The sequence below is a fragment of the Sabethes cyaneus genome, chromosome 2 (genome assembly GCF_943734655.1).
Source record: "Sabethes cyaneus chromosome 2, idSabCyanKW18_F2, whole genome shotgun sequence".
NCBI classification, from domain to species: Eukaryota; Metazoa; Arthropoda; class Insecta; order Diptera; family Culicidae; genus Sabethes; species Sabethes cyaneus.
The window spans coordinates 231904674-231927491 of record NC_071354.1 but is presented as its reverse complement, the minus strand read 5'-3'; the positions used below and the strand labels follow the sequence as shown (position 1 = coordinate 231927491).

The window sequence follows — 22818 nt, the reverse complement described above, 5'->3', positions numbered from 1 at the left end:
AACTACCGGCACCAGTTTTATTTTCTCAATTCTATCACTCCCCGTATACGCGTCTCACGCTTTTCCATGCGACGATATTTGTATAACTGCACTTTTTTTTTGTTTCTACCACCGAGCAGATTATTATCTACTAGGTCAGTGTGATTGCAACAAAGCTATACATTGCCGCTATTCGCACGCAAGTTCGTTCTGCGTTCTTTGGTTCTTGAGATATGAATTTTTGAATTTTAAGTATAAATATTCAGAAAAACCGAGTTTTTTTTAGCTGCAATTCAGGAACAACAAAAAGTATTATAATGAAAATCTTATTATTCAAAGATTAGAAATTGATGAACAAGAAAAAAATTGTTTAAAAAATTTCCAAGGGACAGAACCAAATTATTTGACTTTTATTTGGAGTTTTGGAGATTGAAATCAGTGACGAAATTGGGCAAGAAATTAGAATTGATTTGAACTTGAAATTGAGCTTGAATTAGGATTGGAACTAAACTTGAACTTTAATTTTCAACTGGATTTCAAATTGGACTTGAAACTGGAACTAGTTTTACGCAATTAATTTACTTATTGCAAAAATGGTAGTCGATTAAATTGAAAACTGCCGTCTTCTGGGTTACAGAAATTATTTTATTTTGTATTAAATTTTATAGAGAAAATGGGGCAAGTGCCCCAGTGTGACCCAGCCTGGGCACGTTAGCGATAGACACCGTTCTAATTTGCTATTCGTTTATATTTCCAGCCACCGTTCGACTGGCGGACGGCCAGCAGGTTTACGAGGACTGCGAACAGCCGCCGGTAATAGCACATGGCAGTGCAAAACTTACCGTCGATCAGAGTGAGGAGTTCGTAATGGCTCATTATAGCTGTAATACAGGCTACAGGATCGACGGAACCGTCGACATCCGGTGCGATATTGATTCAGATGAGTGGCAGGTCGAACAGCTTCCAAAGTGTGTGAAAGGTAAGTTCCAAACAGAAAGCACTCAAATTTAAAGTTTGAACCGTACTGAACCGAATATAATTGGATTTGTTTAGGATCAGTAACCAAAGCGCTAGAAAAGCAATATTCAGAATCGATTCCAGAAATTTATATCTTTATTTAGACAATGAAGCAATCTTCGAAAGCCACGAGCTCCATCTAGCAAGCGATTCCAAAAATGGAAGAATTTCCATTCTCACCGCCTCCCCAAAAAGGGGATCAATAAATTAACTATCGTTATTAGATGTACTTTATTTTGAAGCGGTCCATCCATCTTCCGCGCCGCATACCGGCTCGCGCCTCCGGGAACACAGACACGAGACACTTTCTCCGCGGGAATCTTTTCACCCATCCACGAGGGTCTGTGAGGGTTTGCGTTGCGGATCGAATTGCTGATAGACCTTCAGAATTACCGTTTCGTCGTCGTCGTCGTCGTCGATCGTCGTTTGTGATGGTGGCAGAAAGCTATTGCCATGCCGGGACAAGCATGAAATCGAACCACAGTCATTCCGACCGATAACCGATAGCTTTACAACAGCATCGCATCGTCGCAGTTCTATGTGGGTTTGTCTTAACGAACTGGAGAATCGAACCAATAAAGCGCCCTCCAGCATCCATCCCCCACTTTTTATGTTGTGTACCGTGAACGTGCACCGACGAACACGGAGGGAATGGAAAAACCAACAAGTCGTTTATGGCAGAGCGAAAACAAATATGCCATCATACGCAGGAAGAAAGAAACCGACCATCCGCAGCAACTCTTTGCTATGTTGCTCCTTGGGGAAATTGAACTTTATCAGCATGATGCGGTTGGCGCGTGTAAACTTTGAGCCCTCCCACTCCTGCTGAGGTTGCTTCGGCTGCTATTGACAACAGCTGAGCAGTCTGTACAGCATCGATATCCTTTCCAAATCAAAGGTGCACCGGTGTCTCTTTGTTCCGAATTACATACGGCAGCGATTATGCACGGAGAATTTACGGATCAGAAGCTTTGGGAGCTGGTTTATTTTAGGGATCCATTTATCGTGGTGGCGGCAAATTTCCATTGAACAAATTGCTTAATTCGGTTGAGTTAGCTTCAAATATTCGATTTACTGAATACCGTATTGTCAACTTTGTACAGTAATTATCACGCATTGTACTTTAGAATACTGCACTAACTTGATTGTAACAAGCCTCTGCTGGGCTCAGACTTATCAGTTGGTTTTGAATTGAATGAAGTACTTATGTGGTTAACCAAAAAGGGTAGTACACTTTATAAGCGAAAGGTAAATGAAGTTCCACCCCTAAAATTCTAATCCACTTTACCGAACCCAGATGGTTTCGGAAGATTTTCTTCATTTATTTAAAACCTCAAAGTAGGGCACCCAATCTGCAGAAAATATAAACCGCGAACTGTACCTACTAGCGGCTAATCAAATATATTTTTTATATATCTTGGATACTTTTTCAAATATGTAGCACAAATGTGAACAAATCTAGTGGTGAGACCTGTTTTATGCAGACCCGGTTGAGGAAAATACTTCTCACCTGGTTTGTGTATCTTTGCAGATGTGTCGTTTTTTTCTCAAAAGTAACCTAAAATGGATTGTAAACTAATAAAGTGCCATAGATTGCTGTTGGATTTGATTAAACTATGACTATGATTTTGCATAGTCATAATCGAAATTGAATTTCGTTCTATCCGGAATGAGAATAGTTAATCTGTTATGAAAGGATGCAAACAATGTGATATGAAAGTTCTTTTTATGTTGCTCGTTTATTTGATTGATTTTAACATGTTAAAACTTTAAAAATAATTTGTGTTGGCCTTATTTTATCAATTTATTTATCTCAATTTTATTTTCTCGATTTTATCTTCACTAAAGTTTACCCTAATTTAATACAGTAATGTTCTGATTTGATCTACCCCCGATTTTAACAGCTTGTCAGCTTGTTTCAAAAAAAGCCTAGCAAAGCCATGGTTTTATACCGTCTTTAGACATTACCCTTCTTTATCGACAGACTTCGCAGCCGGCTGTTAGAGTACAGGAAAATTACGGGGCCAGTGCAACGATCCTACTGACTCTATCTAGCAAGCCCCGCCTAGCCGAGATTCGAACATACGACGACTGGCTTGTCAGACCAGCATCGTACCTCGAAGTTACCTGGGCGGTTTTGTGCTTTTAAACATGATTTATACAACTTTTCAGCCTGCTTGAAACTATTCTGATTCTCTGGGGAGAGTTTTTGAATTAAATAATGCCTTCTTGCGAGTAATTCGGGGTCAAAATTAGGTTATTTTTATAGTAAAAGTTCTATAGCTTCTAAACAAGCAAAGATAAAGGTATACTGTTTTCAGCAAAGCTGTGTATTTTTACTATTTGTACAACTTTGTGAAAGCTTAGCTTAGCTTAGACTGATTGCACATATCAATGGTTGCACTCAGTGATTGACCCGAACCAGTGAAATTGCACAATGAATCAAGTGAATGAGGTTGGGAGTGACCGATCATCCTCACTGTGCAAAATTCAGTGACTCGATATATATAGGGTCAATAACTGCGCCGGCCACGTCCTTGCAATCAGATGGGATTGGGGAAGGAGTGTTAGTGTAATCTTTGCTGTTTTTGGGACCGTGTTAACCTCTGCATCCCTGCAAAGATTACAGGAAGGAGTTGTGATTTGTTAGTAAGGCAGGTTTCGTTGGATCGGGATTCACCTTGATAAGTGATATGATCGTTATTCTTTAAATTTATTTATTTTTTTAAGTGGTTAGGAGAATTATTACATATTTAAATATTTTCAAGTCGACAGTCAAGATAAGCCTGTTTAAGATATTTTAGTTTTTGTTTTAGTTTTACGAACAGATTTATACCAGAGAACATTTTTTTTAGCTTTGCCTGGAAATAGTGTAAACAACAGGCGGATAATTGTTGGATCAAGGTAACGAGTAAAATGTGTTATCATTATTGGCAGCAAACTAAACTCAAACCGGCGGTCGTAGGGAGTTTTGCTATAGGTATCCGAGATTATGATGTTTCTGTAAATAGAAATTTTTTTGAGTACTGATCCGCGTCTTTTAAACGTATATTGTCAATATGTATGAAAAAGATTGACGATCGGGTATCTTAAACTTGAAGCACCACAAAAGAAAAAGAATGTTGGTTATCGATTATTTGCTAATCAGTTCACTCCAAATACTTTGCGAATAAATGAGTATACTAAATGACTGGTCAAGTCGGTCAACCTATCAATTGATCAACTTGAAAATTGAGCATCACTATGTCTAGCTCAACCGCTGCGTATATTCATGTATCGCAATCATACTCCTAAACCATTAAATAATGAATATGTTGGATGATTATATTCCATTCTGCGTCAATCAAGTATTAATGCGTATGATAACAAAAGATTCTTTATTTGGGAAAATCGAAATGGAGTATCCCGATGCAATCCGAATTGCTTCAGACGTGTCTCACAACCCCACAATCAGATAATCATAAGCATAAAGGTATCTGTCTTCATAAACCAAAAACCACCGTAATTTTGAAAATACCATCGCCAACACGTCAAATTGTCATTATCATACAAAATCAACGGGTAAACAACAGGCTCACTGTACACTCCCTCTGGTATGGATCATTAAATGCAATGATCTAATGCAAATAGTAAAGAAAACCTGAATTCCAATTCCGATACGTCCTAGTGGCTACTGGCAACCCACCACCAATACAGAGGCGAGTCCAAAATGCAAACATCTCCTGAAAACGAATAACGCAACAGCGAGACTAAAAAACCATTACCTGTCCTGTCTTGTAAAAAACATACCTGACAGAGCCCTTATAGACCCACTTAAAAAAAAAGAGAAACATTTTGCAAAAGCTCGCTTTGCCAGGATTACGATGTTGCTCTGTTGCCACTTTTAAAGTTTGTAGGGGAAATGTGTATAATGTGCCCCCCCTAAGAATAAATGGATATATCTCCGTTATACTTTCCCAGATTAACGTTACAACTACGTGTATATGTTGGTACTTAAGCTGACAACCAATTGCAATTGTTTATTTCATTTAGTATTGTGGAATAAACATGCTAGGAATTATTTAATAAAAGCACCTAAATGTTGTGTTTCTCGTCTGCGCGGGGTATAATGCCCCACCTGCTGTATAATATGCCCAATGCGGGAATTTGAGTATTTCTACCAGTGACAGACCAACTCTATTTTGTAGAAAGTAAAACTATTTCCTTTGTTTTGCAAAATATCCTTATTTCATGTAAAATAAACCTACTTTCGGCCTTCTGGTGCACTTTGTCTTTTCTGCATGGGGCACATTATACCGCAGCTGTGGCGTTTTGTACCGGGTAGTTGAATTACCTAGAATTTGGACGTTGGTAATAAATTATTCCCACCACGGTTGCTCTACAATACTAATTGAATTAAATAATGGCAATTGGCTCCAAGTTAGATCTGTTTACCTATGTTTATAGCCACATTTGCAAGGGGGGCAAATTGCACCACCGCAAGTGGGGCATATTGGCCTGCTTTTACTTATTTGAAAAAATATTAAATGCTAAAGCAAATCAAGCGTTTCATACCGTTATTTTTAGCAGGGATGTCTTTTTGAAGTTCACTTTACGCAATCGAATCGCAACAACCGGTTATTTACAGATTTTGACAAGAAAATAGCTTATGGAAATGACGCCAAAAGTTACATCGGAAGCTGCTCAAAAACAAATTTATTTTTGTTTTGTTTCTACAGCATGTGACAACTGTCATACTTGCATAGTAGGCTAGTTCCATCAAATACTATGGTTTCTGGGTGGTTTTGCATTTTAATTTCGCTTGTTTAGCGAAAAACGAAGGGGGGGCACATTGGCCAGGGGGGGCACATTGGCCAGGGGGGGCACGTTATACACAATTCCCCTACCTAGATTCGCGACTGCGAAGTTGCTAATATTTGTTTGGTTTCTATGTGAGAAAAAAGAAGAGGGAAGCATTTTTGCTTTTGTCATCATTCACACAATGACAGTTCGGCATGGGACCCCGTATAAGTGCGAACAGGCCTAATAATCCCCTTCAGCTTCGTAGTCGCGATTTGAGTTTGAGTGAAACCAAAGCAAGGTCAGGGATCTGTTAGAGTGCAAAAGACCGAAACAAAAACAAATAGACTCCCCGTACTCATACGCCACATGGGAAGTTCAAGAGAGTAAAAGAGATCGTGGTACTAATCCATCGCGAATTTTCTCGTACAGTGCGCAGAGTGCGCATCGCAAATCATATCAGAAACCGTGATGCCACTTTTTGCGAATAACAGATTTGATCGAATTTGAATCATTAAATTGTTATATTAGCGCTATTGGTAATTTTGATAAATTATTGTTAATTGCAAGGAAAACTGCACCATCCAAAGTGCGATATCGCTCATAAAAGTGCTATTCTGCATTAAACCGTTTCGGTATCTTCGGCGCACTTTTTCGTTATCTTCCAAGCAATAAGTGCGCCGAAGAGACCGAAACGATTTAAGCTAAAATAGCACTTTTATGAGTGATATCGCACCTTGGACGGCACAATTTTTCTTGCAATTGACAATATATAGTCGGTAATTGGTATCACTTTGAGATTATGTTATGTTAGATGGAATTCCCAATAACCGAAAGCATGCCATAATGCGTTATATAAAAGACGACCTGAGTCGATTAATAGCATGTTTCCCTCCCCTACCAGCTGGAACAAAATGTATTTTTTATTAAAAATGTATAACTTATCTCGCAATAGATGACCAAAGAAAGATGAATTTTCGTTGCTTTCTCTTCTCCTTCTTATCCTTGTTTTGGTTATATCAGGAGAGAAACAAATGAGCTGGTAGTTCCCACAGATAGCAGTAACGTATGTCCTATCTTGCTCACACCCACAACGTATCGCCTCGCATTGATACGGAAATAGCGTCTGGATCTTGCAAACTTTTACTTTCAATTATCATGACAAGAAGCACTTTATGGGTGTTTAATCCATGTTATCCACCCGCGTATCACATAGATTTCACTATTCCTACAAACTGCACTGCCATATTCTGCGACAAACCACTCGAAATTATAAAAATACTGCAGCACACACAAACCGGGCATCTGCCGTTGACCGTGCTGCCAGTTCTCTCTACTATTTGTACAACTTTGTGAAACAGGAAAAAGTCATACAACAACTACAAAAATAGCTAAAATAGAAAAACTGATTTTACCGATTTTTCATTTATGAGAAATAGGATTTTTCTATCTTTGGTGAAGAGATAGAAGGTTACTGTCTTCAGAAAAATTTCTTGTAATAATATGCTGTCAAACTTTACAGAAAACATCAATGTGTTATGTTGAAACTGAAGAAAAATAAATTTTTTAATGCACAAAATTTGAATCCCGCCAAACGATAGTGATAGACCATTCAATTTTAAGAAAGTCTTCCAAAGGTTTCATAAACCTAAAACCAAGTTTTCCCGCTCAAAGCTAATGTGCACCAAAAAAGGTTCTGGACCAGTGTGCTGTGCCCGGTTCATTGAGCTTTCGGTTGGCCAATTGAGGGTTAAATTTTAATTTTTATAGTAGAAGTTTTCGATATTGCAAGGTCTTAGTCTATATATATTAAGTCTCGAATTTTGAAAAAAATTTCGAAAAAAAAATTCCCGAATTTGTCAGTTTTTTCATTTTGTCAGCCCAAAATTCAACATGGGGCCGACAAAATCAGAACATTACTGTATAATATTTCAAAATCAAAATTGTATGACCTTTCACATTTTGCTCAATATTTGTGACAAATATATGTACTGTTGTCACTTGCTTACATATTTTTTATCATTTTTGCGTTTATGTCTGCCTTTTTGTGTATATTTATCGTGTCAGTGTTGTATCTAGTTTACTTTTGTGTATTTTTTGCATCATATATTTATCATTTCTGACATTATTTGTGTCTTTTTGATGTCATGTATTATTCTTGTGCCATTGCCGTTGGAAATGACCCATCAAAAAATAATGCTCTTGGTATCATTTTGGTTGTTGACAACACTGTATTGAACGGCGGTTGTTTATAGTTTGTGCAAAGTGTAAATTAAAGCTCTATTCGGCGTTTCATAGTAGTAACAACGCTATTGGAATCTAATTGAAGTGATTTTCTGTGATCTGCTGCTACATAGTTTTGTTCGATTTGTTTGTTTACATTCTGTATAGCAGTATTGGGCGATACCCCACCGTTAGATCGTTACCCGCTATATCGATACTCGTGCACGGCCAGAGTTACTAAGAGCATACTTATCGGTGTTCACTTAACGCGATTTAATTTTTACTTTTAAAATGACCGACTGTACCGCTTGCGATCGATGTGCAAAAATGATAAAAAAAGAGGAGGACCTCTTAAAATGCATGGGTTTTTGTGACCAAGTTTGTCACATTAGGTGTGCTGGTTTGAATGCTAATTTTATGAAATTCGTCCGGTCAAATAACAATTTGTTCTGGATGTGTGACGAGTGCGTCAGGATGATAAAATTCGTACGTTTTAAAAGCACCGTTTCGTCCTTGGGAAACGTGATATCGTCCGTCGTAGAAGGGCAAATGAATGGAATCTCGGAGCTGAAAGACGAAATCGTGCGGAACAACAACGAGGTAGCCAAACTCGCCGATAAGGTCAATGCGGCAACCCCGATGCAAATACCAGCTCGCGATCGTCTCGCTAAACGTCGTCGCGGTGACTTGGAAACTCCGAATAAACCGACTACCGGTACCAGACTCGTCGAGAATCCCGAAAAGATTGTGGCCAGCTCCCCACCCAAGTTATTCCGGGTGTATCTCTCACGTTTCCACCCCACCGTAACCTCCGAGGTCGTCGAGCTACTTGTTCGAGATGGCCTACAAAACCAGGATCCAATTCGTGTTGTTTCACTGGTGAAAAAAGGGGCCGACCTTCAATCGCTCAACTTCATTTTCTTCAAAGTAGGCATTCCTCTGGCATACAAAAATGCGGCCTTGAACCCTGATACTTGGCTACAGGGAATTGTATTCAGGGAATTTGATGATGCTCGAGCGAATTCAGCGGTATGGCTGCCCCCTATCGCCCCCGCTCCTTCCGCTACTCCATTAGTTGAACCCTACGATGGCTCCGGTGCTGGTTCATCATCTGTCACTCCAATAGCGTTAACTCCAGTCCCTTTAGGACTCCCTTCGACTGCAGATCTACCGCAGACTCCTGCAGTAGACGGACCATAGTTTCCGTCACACCGACGATATTAAACTGCACCAAGTTCCCACCAGCCGACTTTTTTCAATCCGACGTTACTGCCATCTTCAGACGACCGCTTATTTCATCAAATAGCATGACACTGGGACGCTCTGTTGTTGGTATCATGGATGCCCCCGACCCCCCACCGTAGTCGCGCTGCTGCCGCCAGCGCTCATCAGTCGTCCCGGTTCTACGTGTGAGAGTGGGGAAAGGGGCTTCCAAAACTCTCTTCACGGCAAGTACACATTTGTAAATACCCTTGCGTCCACTGACCCGTACCGTGTATCCAGTACTACGCACTTGCATGATCCGTTAGCGGTACTTACTGAACGAAACTTTGCTGACGACACTCCGACTGCTGGACTTCGGATATTCCATCAGAACGACCGTAACTTCAGACAATCGCATGTCTCATCGCCCAACGTAATATCGGGACGCATTGTAGATGGAATTATGGACGCCCCCGACCTCCCCGCCGCAATCGAGCCTTTCCAGCCAGCGACCGGCAGTCGTCCCGGTCCTGCTGGCGGGTGTAGGGAACGGGGATTCCAAAATCGCCTGGCAGGCAAGTTGGAAATCGCTGATCCCAGCCCCACTGTTGATCCGTTCTCAGTTTTTAGTCTATCACCATCAAACCGGGAGAACGGTAACCGAAGTAGTCGACATGTTGGACTTAGAACACCGCGACGCGTATTCGAAAGCTCAATGGAGGTCTCTTCTCAGATCGACACAGTCCGGTCATTTGCTGCCAGCGTTCATCTCAGTCGTCGCGGCCCTGTTGTTGAATCTGCAGTCGAGGTCCTCCAACTTACTCTCACAGGCAAGTACTCACGATTCCACGACTTTGTACTAGCATTGGGCGATACTGCGAAAAGCATCGATATTCGAATATCGATACAATTTTTGTAAAGGTATCGATCCCGTTGAAATATCGGGCGGCAAGTATCGATACCAGTGGTATCGATATCGGTATCGATACACTGACAGGGTGCAACGAAAACCACACTTTTGTTTATTATTTAGCTTAATTTTTTAGAAAATTATATGCGTGTGCTTTTACTACTGTTGATACTCTTTCGTTCTCATACGAAATCTCGTTAGGAACGAAATAATAGCTGATGTCGAACTGGTCAGGCCTGCGGTTTTAAACTCTTTTGACCGGAAACTGCAACGAATTGCTCAGGATTGCTACAAAATTTATTACAAAATCTAGTGGAATGATGGAAATGAAAAATAAATTTTAAAAATCAGACAAAAAGTACAAATCCGTTTTCTTAAGTCGACCGTAAACCTTCTCAAGTAAACTTAAGTAAACCGACTTTTTGCCAGATTGATCGGTCACCGCACCGGCTTTGCAAGTGAAAAACCGGCCGGGCCGACCAGAAATCGACCACTCAGCCAAGCGCTTGCAAATGCTTTTATATTTTGCGAACGGTTTATGCTCCTTGATCGAAATAACTTACGAAGGGAAAAGTAGACCTGACTTAGCTAGAATACGTCGTTGAATCTGCTTACTCGTATGATTGACGGCGGTTGCCAGAGATCCCTAATTTATGAATTCATCAACCCCTTCCAGTTCATCTCCGTCAAAAGTCTTTTCATGCACTCAGGGTTTCTTCACTTAACAACGCAGTTGCGGCTTCATTGACGGTCTAGCGTATCCAACCACATCCATCTTCGAGTGCCAAGACAGCTACCTCCATTGAGGAAAGCAGAGCTTCACTCAGCAACTTGCGAGTTGTCTAATTAATCGCATTTGAAATTAATTCTAAAATCGGAGCTGGAATTGCCCTTGAAATTTTACCTAAAATTGAACCTGAAATTAAACTTGATATTGAACTTGAAATGGGAACTGAAATTTAACTTAGAATTGAGCATGGCATTATGCTTAAAATTGAACTTCAAATTGATATTGATGATCAAATGATATTGGACTTTCCCGTAAAAATGATGTTTGCCTCGAATTCGGTTGGTACCAGGCGCAGAGGTACGCAGCGTGCTTGACGGTTAGACCAAATGGAGCAAGTCCTGGAAAGTGTGGGACATTCGAGAAATTGGAGGCGGACGGCCATGGATCGAGTTTGTTGGCGGAACATTGTTATGCAGGGGAAATCCTAATGGACATCGCATTAGGATAAGTAAAGTATTTTAGTTTCTCTAGCATTTACTATAAAGGTATCGATACAAATATCGTCGTTTTAGCATCGATACTGGCCGGTATCGGGACGCTCAGTATCGATCCAAAATATCGATATATCGGCACAAAAGTATCGATTTTTTCGATACAGATACAGTATCGCCCAATGCTACTTTGTACTTCCTCATCGCTTCTCCGGTTCCAGCGCGGATTTATTTGGTCTCGCTTCTGGTTATTCTACACGTACATCTACATCTCTGCCGCATTTCTACACCTCGCCTTTGGTAAACACTACAAGTCAATTAAGCTTAAGCTTATCACCCGGTCCGGGACGCCTACCACAACGCGATATGGAAACCCCTGATCCGCCTAGCTCAGTCGAGCCCGCCGTAGACACCGAATTACAATCGCAATTGACTCGTACCTGCCACCCAAGTCGTCCCGGCCCTGAGGCTAGTGCTGGTGAAGGGGTTCGAATGTCCTGGTATACTATCAAAACGTTGGAGGAATGAACAGCTCTATCGCTGAGTACCAGTTAGCCTTCAGTGATTGCTGTTATGACGTATACGCCCTCACCGAAACCTGGTTGAATCAAAATACGACGACAAGCCAGCTGTTTAACGACTCTTACTCCGTTTACCGACAGGATCGGTCGCGTTCAAATAGTTGTAAAAGTACTGGAGGTGGCATTTTGTTTTGTCCTGCATAGTTAATCCTCCCAACAGTTCGGCAATTGAACAATTATGGGTCGCGATTACAACTGTTGACGGAATACTCTATCTCTGCGCAGTTTACATCCCTCCCGATCGAGTCAACGACAAAAATTTGATGGGCAACCATCTTGAAGCTATCAATTGGGTTGTGTCGCAATTAAAGCCTAGAGATAAAATTGTTATTTTGGGTGATTTTAACTTAAGCGCGATCTCTTGGCAGCGTAATTCCCACGGTTCTCTATTCCCGATCGCCTCTCGATCGTCCATAGGCATAGCCCCGCGAAAACTGCTTGATACATATAGCACCGCTGGACTTAAGCAGATGAATGGGATTAAAAACGAGAATCATCGGACCCTTGATCTGTGCTTCGTTAGTGACGAGCTGTGCGTAGACTGTACGGTTACGACACAGCAAGTATTGCACTGATGCCACGAGAATAAGATACGTAGAAATAAACACTACCTATAAACAACTCAATGATCACCTGTATAACGCCCATCAGAACAATCTGCAACGCCGTCTCAAGGCAAACCCAAAAAGTTTTTGGCGTTACGTGAATGAGCAACGTAAAGAATCGGGATTACCCTCTACGATGTCCAATGGTCTGTTCGAAGCCGACTCCACCGCTGACATTGCCGACTTGTTCCGTTCTCATTTCAATAACGTTTCCTCAATGAACTTCTCGAACCGCAGGATTTGGCCGTCGCCATCGAAAATGTTCCTCGACTTTCTGTACCTTTGTCGCAGTTTGTTATCTCCATTGACATGGTTACGTCAGCTGGAAAAAGACTAAAATCCTCCACGGGATATGGCCCTGACGGTATCCCGTCAATCATTCTGAAACGCTGTATGGAGACGATAGCGGCACCGCTTGCAGCAGTATTCAACCTATCTTTGGCCTATCAGGCATTTTTCCAAACTGCTGGAAACAGTCATATGTCTTTCCTGTCTTTAAAAAAGGTTGTAAACGAGTAGTCTCGAACTACCGGGGTATAGCTGCATTAAGTGCCACTTCTAAACTGTTTGAGTTGATTATTCTCCAGGAGCTTGCCCAGAGATATAATCACTACATCTCGTCGGATCAGCACGGATTTATGACTAAACGTTCTACAACAACCAACTTGACTTCCTTCACTTCGTTTGTAACACGCCAAATTGAGGATGGTCATCAAGTGGACGCGATATACACAGACTTATCTGCAGCATTTGATAAAATGAATCATCAAATTGCAATTGCCAAATTTGATCGATTTGGCATGAACGAACATTTGCTACTCTGGCTTCAATCTTACCTATGTGGTCGTAGCATGTCTGTGAAAATTGGTGATCACATTTCTGCGCCATTTCCTGTTTGTTCTGGTGTTCCACAAGTAAGCCACCTAGGACCGTTTTTATTCCTGCTGTATATGAACGACGTTAATTCCATTTTGAAATGCGCGAAACTTTCATACGCTGATGATCTAAAGCTATACCATACGATAAAGCAACCACTGGATATGAGTTTTCTGCAGGAGCAGTTGGAAAACTTCGCTAAATGGTGTCAAATTAATCGATTGTCGCTAAATGTGTCTAAGTGCTCGGTAATCTCATTTGGACGGAAACATTCACTATTCCAGTATGACTATGCCTTGGCAGGCGTACGTTTACTGCGTGAATCCACAGTTAAGGATTTGGGAGTTTTAATCGATGCAAAATTAACTTTCAAGGATCACATTTCATACGTGGTGGCAAAAGCTTCTTCACAGCGGGGCTTTTTATTTCGTTTCGCGAAAAAATTTAAGGACATCTACTGCCTGAAAACACTCTATTGTTCAATTGTGCGACCTGTACTGGAATACGCGTCTCCCGTCTGGTCTCCTTATTACCAGAACGAAATTCAACACATCGAAGCTATTCAGCGAAAGTTCATCCACTTCGCTTTACGTCATCTCAGATGGACAGATCCACGGAACTTACCCAGCTATAAAAACCGTTGCATGCTGATCGGTCTGGAATTACTAGAGAAAAGACGCAATATGGCAAAAGTATGCTTTATTGGCGATCTCCTGCAAGGTAACGTTGATTGTTCAATACTCCTCAGCATGTTGGATATCAATATACGACGCCGCAATCTACGATATCACTCGTTCCTCAGTATTACTCCAGCTAGGATGAATTATGGTCTACATGAACCAGTGCGCAGTATGTCTCGTCTATTCAATCAATGTTACCATGTATTTGACTTTAATGTGTCTCGAGAAACAAACAAGTATAATTTTAGACGTGTTTTATGTTAATAATCTAAACAGACGAGTATTGTAAATACGTTAGTTAGTTATTTCTGTCATTGGGGTGATATTTTACCTGTTGACGTTAATAAAAATAAATAAAAATAGGAAAGGTGCAAATTGAGAATATTCCTTACTAGAACATACCGCAGATTGAACATAATATGGTTTTGTTAGCTACTGCTGTGCTAATTTCATGGATTCGAGCTTCGTACTTTTGCCCCGCGGTATTCGCACTTTTGCCCCGTTGATGGGGTAAAAGTGCGAATCGGCACTTGATCAGAAAAATGAAGAATTTATTTTGAAGTTGAAGGGATTTTACCAATTTAATCTCATTTTATTATCAGCACATCTTTTAACTGCCTTTCCAACGAAACGGCAAACATGCATATCTCTATAGAATCATATTATAACCTAACACTACAGCTAACAGCTATAGTAGTTTTCCAACATAGATAGCAAATTCGCCTAGCATCTCGCCGTAAAGAATTTGCGATCTGTTTGGACAAGGTGCTTTTGTAGTTTCTCTGGCACACTTCCCTAACACAGACATCAAATTGGACTAGGTATAATCGCATTCGCAAGAAATTTATTGGCACGGGGAGGCTTTGTCACTCTTTCTGGCCTACTTCCCGAGCAGACATCAAAATGGTATAGGTTTAATCGCGGCGTTGAAAAAACTTGTTGAGACGAGGTCACGTGGAAGCTTTGCCGTTTGTTCTGGTTTACTTCCCAAGCACAGATATCAAATTGGTATAGGTTAAGATAGTCGTAAAGAATTTTTGACCTGTTGGGACGGAGAGATTTTGTCGTCTGGAAAGCACGATAATACTATGATGACGTCTTTCATAACCAGTCTTTTCTAACGAAGCGAGGATTTCCAGTTGGACAATGCTTCATTATTTTCAATTTTTTAATAGCGCGCACATAAAAATCAATAGTTTTCTTTATTGGTGTGGATGTGTAGAATATTTTCCAATCGATTAGCGCAAAAATATTGAAAATCTATCGGGAAACCGCTAAGCTAGTAATTCAAATCGATCATTTTTTCGTGACGCTCGCATTTTTAGATTTTTTGGAATGATCCGCTATTGCAAACCTTGCCATAAGACATATTGATGATGAAATTGCATGCAGTGATAAAATAGTTATTGATGTTTGAACATTTCAACTCAAACGTTACAGTTCCGTTTTCGTTTACACAGAGTAAACAAAGTCGTTGTTCTACGTTACTAAAATTTACTGTTGTCTAGTTTTCTATATAACTTCGTGCTATCTAGAACATTTTAAAGCATTTTGTCGTAAAATTCTCTTTGTGTTGGTTTCGAAAATTTTCCTAAACTAAAAAACAGTTCTACAAAAAACAAAAAACAGTTTTAGTTCGAAAACAGACACTGAGGAAGCCTGCAAGTCGTAGGCGAAATACGTATCTGTCATTGAATAAAATACACATAGTAGAATTAAATTGGATAAGTTTTCTTATTTTTTATTTTTCGGTTAGTTCCTTTAGTTCCTGCGCTTCTTTAGTTCTAAACGAGTCTTGAAACGCGTTGCTAGCTTGTCAAGATGAGGAGCCCTGTTACGTAAATGTAGATTTGTTTGCTTCAAGTCGAATATTAGCAAAGGCAAGATTTGGAAGCGACCAACATAATTAAAAAATAAATAGTATTTGAAAGAAGACAATCTGAATGGCAACAAAACTGAAATTTCTACACAAAAAGGTCTACACGAAGTGGTATCAAGCTTGAACCCATTATTAAAAGCATAGCCATATCAGACAGAGTAAAGTCACGGTGAAGATAAAGACAACAGATATGTCTCTATATCACTCTATACCAACCGACAAAAATCAAACACGAAATTAGTTGGAGTTTCATCAGGCATCAGTATCATGATGTCCCGAAAGAAAAATTTCGAAACATTTTATTGAATTTTACTTGCGACACCCTGTCCTACCAGACCGAGTCAATCCATCACAGAAAACTGATGCGTTACAGTCATCTGGCACAGTAGTGTACAAGGGGGATTTTTGTCGTAGAACTACGTCCTACATCACAAAAAATCACTCGTCATAAAAAGTGATTTAGATTTATCGGACCGTCTGGAATCTGGAATACGAAAATTAAATAAAAAAAACCCGATTTAATCCACCTAGTGGTGAAAGGAACCTTTGTTATAATTCATCTATTGTTTAACGTTGCCTAGTGCGTTGGTTTACATAAAATTTTTGAAAATTGAATAAGTTTACAAAATTTGAACAAAATAGGAACACTTTTAAATTTTGATAGATCGTTTTTTCATGAAATTGCTAAGTAAGGATAAGTAAGTTGTTATTAATCTGAGTAAGTGCAAATAAAAGAAAGTTGTAAGAGGAAATCCTATTGTTTAACATTGCCTAGTAAAGGTCTAGTTTATTGGTTTTTGAACTATACATAATTTCCTGTAATGCCATTCTATAGAGAGAATGTAATGCCATAGAAATCAATAGAGTTTTCTTGAATAATTTTCATCAATTTTTATTAACCTGCGGTTACTCACGCTGTTGTATTTTGTACAAGACGTGTAGGTTTTCCAATCCCATATTGTTATAAGGTTACAAATCGTTGTTTACCTAACGTATATTTTTCAATAAACTTATTATGAGCAAAATGTCATAATTATTCAATGCATTAATAATTTAAATTGTTGGGAAAATAGATCAGCATAAACCGCCATTACAGAAACGAAGCAATCAGTATGTGAGGTGTACCAGAATTTGGCCGTAACTGGAATTTTCTCTTTTGTTCATATGGAAAAATGGTGTCTGTATGCAGCGAAACTATCAGCAAATGTAAAATGTTTACAATGTATCCGTCTGCTGGTAGTCGAGTAATTCGGAGTCAAAATTAGGGTATTTTTTATAATCAAAGTTCCAGCAAAGTATTTTCAGCACAGTTGTGTATTTTTACTATTTGTATAATTTTGTACTACATGAAAAAGTCATACAACAATTACAAAATTGATTTTACAAATTCATATACAATAAATAAGATTTTTCTATCTACGCTGCAGAGATAGAAGGTTATTGTATTCGGCAAAATTTCTTGTAATAATATGCTCTATAACTTTGCAGAACACATCAATGTGTTGTATTGAAACTGAAGGAAAATAATTTTTTTATTTTTCTTTTGGGGGGATTAATCAAAATTCAAATTCTACCAGACGATAGAGCTTTCAATTTTAAGAAACTCTTCCAAAGGTTCGATAAACTTAAAACCAAGTTTTCCTAGTCAAAACTCTAGTGCGCACGTTTTCTTTGGTTTTGGGCTATTGTGCGCGCAAGTAACCGTGTTATAAAAGTTGGCGCGAGTGTTCGAGGGTTAATATCTTTTGACCGGTAAAACCAATTCTTATGTAATTTTGCATATATATTCGTAGTGTGAAAACCTCTCGTTTGATATTAAAAAAATTGAAATTAGGTAAATTATCTTGGTTAAAATCATTATAAATTATTGTTAATTTTGGTGTGGTGTATTCGATTGCTCATAACTTTTAAATTAAACGTCCAATCAGAAAACCATTCAATAGTGATCTATCCGGCTATATTACCTGCCAAATGAAACTAATAGCGCGTAAATCAGTTTGGCCATCTCTGAGAAACAGGCGATAATTATTACCTTGTCAAAACAAGTTTTTTAAGCATAACTTTTAAATTAATTGTTTATTTTCAATAAAAAAATTCCGAACAATTTAGTTTTAACAAGAGCTTTCATTTGATACTAAGATCGTTGAAATCGGTCATGTAGTTCCGGAGAAACCCGTGTCACGTAGTTTTCACATTTTTGCTTATAACTTTTAAACGAAACGTCGTATCACGAAACAACTCAATAGTGATCTACTAGGCAATAATACCTTTCAAACAAGAGTAATAGCGAACGATTCGGTTCAGCCATCTCTGAGAAACAGGCGATAGAAAAAATCATTACATACATACACACACACACACACAGACATTGCTCAAATCATCGAACCCTATCGATTGGTATATGTGACTTGACCCTCCGGGCCTCGGATCAATTTCGTGTTTTTCGACCAATTTTTAAACCTTTGTTATAGTATAACAAAGGTAAAAAACATTTTTACGATTAAAATCCACTATTAATTTTATTCACGATAGATACGTATTTCGCCTACAACTTGCATGCTTCAAGGGGAAAAACAAAAAGGAACAGATACAGATAGGTAAAAAGTCAGAAAAAGTAAAAGAAATAACAACAAAAAAATAGAAAAAAGGCAAAATTAAAAACGTAAAACAGGTTAAATAGACATACTTTGCTTGTTTTGCAAAATAGGGAAAAAGAGTTTCATTCAACAAGTAACCATTTTTGAGCATAAGCTCTATTAGTTTCTCCATGTTAGCTTCAAGCAAATATTTTGCTAAATGACTTAGGGGAAATGTGTATAACGTGCCCCCCGTGGCCAATGTGCCCCCCCTTCGCTTTTCGCTAAACAAGCGAAATTAAAATGCAAAACCACCCAGAAACCATAGTATTTGATGGAACTAGCCTACTATGCAAGTGTGACAGTTGTCACATGTTGTAAAAACAAAACAAAAATAAATTTGTTTTTGAGCAGCTTCCGATGTAACTTTTGGCGTCATTTCCATAAGCTATTTTCTTGTCAAAATCTGTAAATAACCGGTTGTTGCGATTCAATTGCGTAAAGTGAACTTCAAAATGACATCCCTGCTAAAAATAACGGTATGAAACGCTTGATTTGCTTTAGCATTTAATATTTTTTCAAATAAGTAAAAGCAGGCCAATATGCCCCACTTGCGGTGGTGCAATTTGCCCCCCCCCTTGCAAATGTGGCTATAAACATAGGTAAACAGATCTAACTTGAAGCCAATTGCCATTATTTAATTCAATTAGTATTGTAGAGCAACCGTGGTGGGAATAATTTATTACCAACGTCCAAATTCTAGGTAATTCAACTACCCGGTACAAAACGCCACAGCTGCGGTATAATGTGCCCCATGCAGAAAAGAAAAAGTGCACCAGAAGGCCGAAACTAGGTTTATTTTACATAAAATAACGATATTTTGCAAAACAAAGGAAATAGTTTTACTTTCTACAAAATAGAGTTGGTCTGTCACTGGTAGAAATACTCAAATTACCGCATTGGGCATATTATACCGCAGGTGGGGCATTTTACCCCGCGCAGACGAGAAACACAACATTTAGGTGCTTTTATTAAATAATTCCTAGCATGTTTATTCCACAATACTAAATGAAATAAACAATTGCAATTGGTTGTCAGCTTAAGTACCAACATATACACGTAGTTGTAACGTTAATTTGGGGAAGTATAACGGAGATATATCCATTTATTCTTAGGGGGGGCACATTATACACTTTTCCCCTACTCTTTGAAAACCTTTTCCTTTCTCTCTTCTGATCAGGAAGATATCATCATCGCCAATGACTGTGCCAGGTCAAGTCAAAATTCAATTTCCGTTTCCTCACAATCGAATTATCATGCTCTTGGTATTGGCATTACGTTTTCTTCCCAGGTGTAAGCTTCCATCAGCTCAACAGATGGGCCATATTGTGTTGTGACTTCATTGTTCCTAGGTCGTTGGTTGCTTTCCTCCTCCAAAAGCTGAACCGTAAAATATGATTCAGCTTATGTAAAGTAGGTTTACCTCAGCCAAACTAAGGGAACCGCCATTCTTGCGACTGGCTGAGCTGATAATAGAAAACGTGTAATTTTAGCTCGATTGCCATACGGTGTATTTTTCGCGTCCAAGGCGCAACCAAGCTTAGACTGTTGAAGACGCTTCGGTTTCCGCGTACAATTCCCTACCTACTCGCCCACCGGATATGGTAGTGCGAAATTGCTAATAAGCCCACCTCTTCTGTGCTGTTGCCGCCGAGTAGCAGAAAGACTCTGTTACCTCATCATCGCACTAGAAATGCAAATAATGAAGATGACACCAAGAACCATCACCGGACCATGGCGGACACCTACCTATTTTCTATTGATCATTGATGATTAATATCGCATTCGTTTTGAATTCGAAATTATTTCTGCTTCCAAATGAACGACAGAGGAAAACTCAACTAATTACTATACCATGATAATCACTTCTGTGCTTGGGCAGACAACTTCCTAGCCAATATTTCCTCAAAGGAAACGAGCAACGCAACGGTTGAAGGCTACGCTCATCAAAAAAGCAATAAACGCGTACACATCGAACGAGGGCAGGCCAGGCTTTCAGGTCTGAAGCCTGAAACCATCACGGGAAAATATTTGGGATTGTTCTGACAGGAAGAAAATCCTACTTTTGAGAAGAAGTAAGCTTTGGCTCGTTACGCACAGGAAGGATTTCGTGTGGATCGGGCAAAAAAGTGGCGTGAAAGATGCTTGAAGTGGTTTCCTTGATTGATGGTTGAAAACGATTCGCCAAGAAAGTGGATTTTTTTCCTCGAACAACGATCCAAACTAAATTGTTTCGTGGCGTTGAATAAACATTTATCTTCAGTGGGGATTTCATATGAAACAGCAGTAAATGAGCTTTTATGTCTGCTTTTTTTTGTTCAAAAATTGAAATATTTCCGAAATAATCACGACAGTTAGCTAAATCCGATTGAATTTGTCAAAGCAAATAATTATCCATTTTCGACAACAGACTAGCCGTCCGGCGCTGGAGTCTGCTTACTGCGGTTAATTTGCATAATTAATACCGCTCGGTTCCGCCGCGGTTCGGAAATTGGCAACGGAGCGATCGGGGGTGTCAATGGATCGTTTTGGTTTAGGACCAAATCTGGTGGTGCGACGACGCATCGCATCGGGTGCGTTATTTTCGGCTAGTCTGGTCACCCCGCCAATCCATATGTTTTCGAGTGGAAACAAAGGTGACTGATAGTAGCAGTCCCCGTTAGAGCCCACACAGAAGCACAGGCAAATTCAGTGGCAGCACCACCGACCGATCGGTACCTTTTCGATTTAATAACAACAAGGTCTGTGGGATGATAATTAATATTGATTAGCTGACCTCAAATAGCTAATCACAACCGCAGTTGCGCCCACTTGCACGTAGCACAAAAAGTTATGCAAACAATGCTGGATAAATTTATGAAGCCATTTATGATGTGTGCTTAGCGTGATTAGCAACTCTTACCAATGTTAAATATTTCATAGTTTGCTTTTCATAATAGTTTCAGCCAAGGTTTATTTTCCCCTGGTGTTGTTTTATTAGCATTTTGCTGTAAAACTCAGTACCGAACATATTCCATTATTTGACACTGTTTGGCGTTAACGAAAATAAAGTTCAGACAAGTTTTTGCTAATAACACATATCTCCATACCAATATTTTTTAAATTTCCGCATTTCCCGAGTTGAGCAATGCTACAAAAACTAACTTTATGAAACCATAAATGTATCAAAGATTACATTACAAAATTGAAAGAACAAAAATAAAGAAAAGGAGAGTTAATCAGCTTAAGCGGATGATTTAGAATATTTCAATTGAAAAAATAGTTAAAAAACGTATTTTCTAAATAATAGAAACAGTCTGGATAGGAAGGAAATAGGCCAATATGACGAAAAAATGTTCTACCCTATGATAGAATAAAATGGAAGATATCAGTTACGTTCTTGCCTCATATAATTGGAAATTTGGAATGCTACTACGATACTTTTCTTTTTGGCTTAATAATATTTTGTTGGTTATAATTTTAGCTACATTTTCTTAATTTTGTGTTAGTCTTACCCACTATCAAGGTGTTATCAATAGTATCATTCGAATAATTTTATCTCAATTTCGATTCAATTTTTAATTGTGGCTGTGATTCAATGATTGTTACATTAACTTTTGAATTTGAATTTGAAATGAGTAGCGAGAAATGAGTAGTAAGTACAGGGGGACCTGGCATATGAAGTACATTTACATCGAATTGAACGTTATATCGAAGCATACAAAAAATCATAGGACTTGGGACAAGACACGACCACATGGTAGACGTTGGACTACGTTGTTCTCAGTGGCAAACTTTTAATGGCAACATCCAACGAACACTCCAATGACACCCTACCTACCTACCGCTTATGCTGCATATAGCATGTATAGACGAAGATTCGAATTATTACATGCGTGGATACATGCTAGCATGTTACTACCACTACAAAGAGACTTACGTAGTCGTACGTCACCTATCCGGTCGTGTCCTGTGACTCCTACCTTTTGTCTAATGCTGGTAGGTGCATGGGTCGAACCAAGCTGTAATCAGAGATTATAACCGGATTTGAACCCACAACACCCGCCAGGGCATGTGGTTCACTGGTATCCGTGTACCTTTGAACCATAGAGGTGCTGCACAAAAGGAGACTGCGCAACCCCCCTTATTAATGTAGGGACGTATTTGGTTTTTGGATTTTTTTTAGACACACAAATTGTTCCTCTTCTTCCGTCAACTGTAGAAACCACATTGATGTGTTCTGCAAAGTT

General features: G+C 39.2%; 1 protein-coding gene across 1 annotated transcript in view; it reads left to right on the top strand.

Annotated features, from left to right (window-relative positions):
- Positions 1-652: 652 nt before the first annotated feature.
- The window catches only part of LOC128736776 (uncharacterized), a 181573-nt gene continuing 159407 nt past the window's right edge, over positions 653-22818 (top strand). Inside the window, exons 1-6 of the mRNA XM_053831264.1 lie at positions 653-689; positions 737-958; positions 8540-8925; positions 12282-12476; positions 12756-13022; positions 13106-14114. Coding sequence (XP_053687239.1) covers positions 653-689; positions 737-958; positions 8540-8925; positions 12282-12476; positions 12756-13022; positions 13106-14114 — 2116 coding nt within the window. The remainder of the gene's footprint in view (positions 690-736; positions 959-8539; positions 8926-12281; positions 12477-12755; positions 13023-13105; positions 14115-22818) is intronic.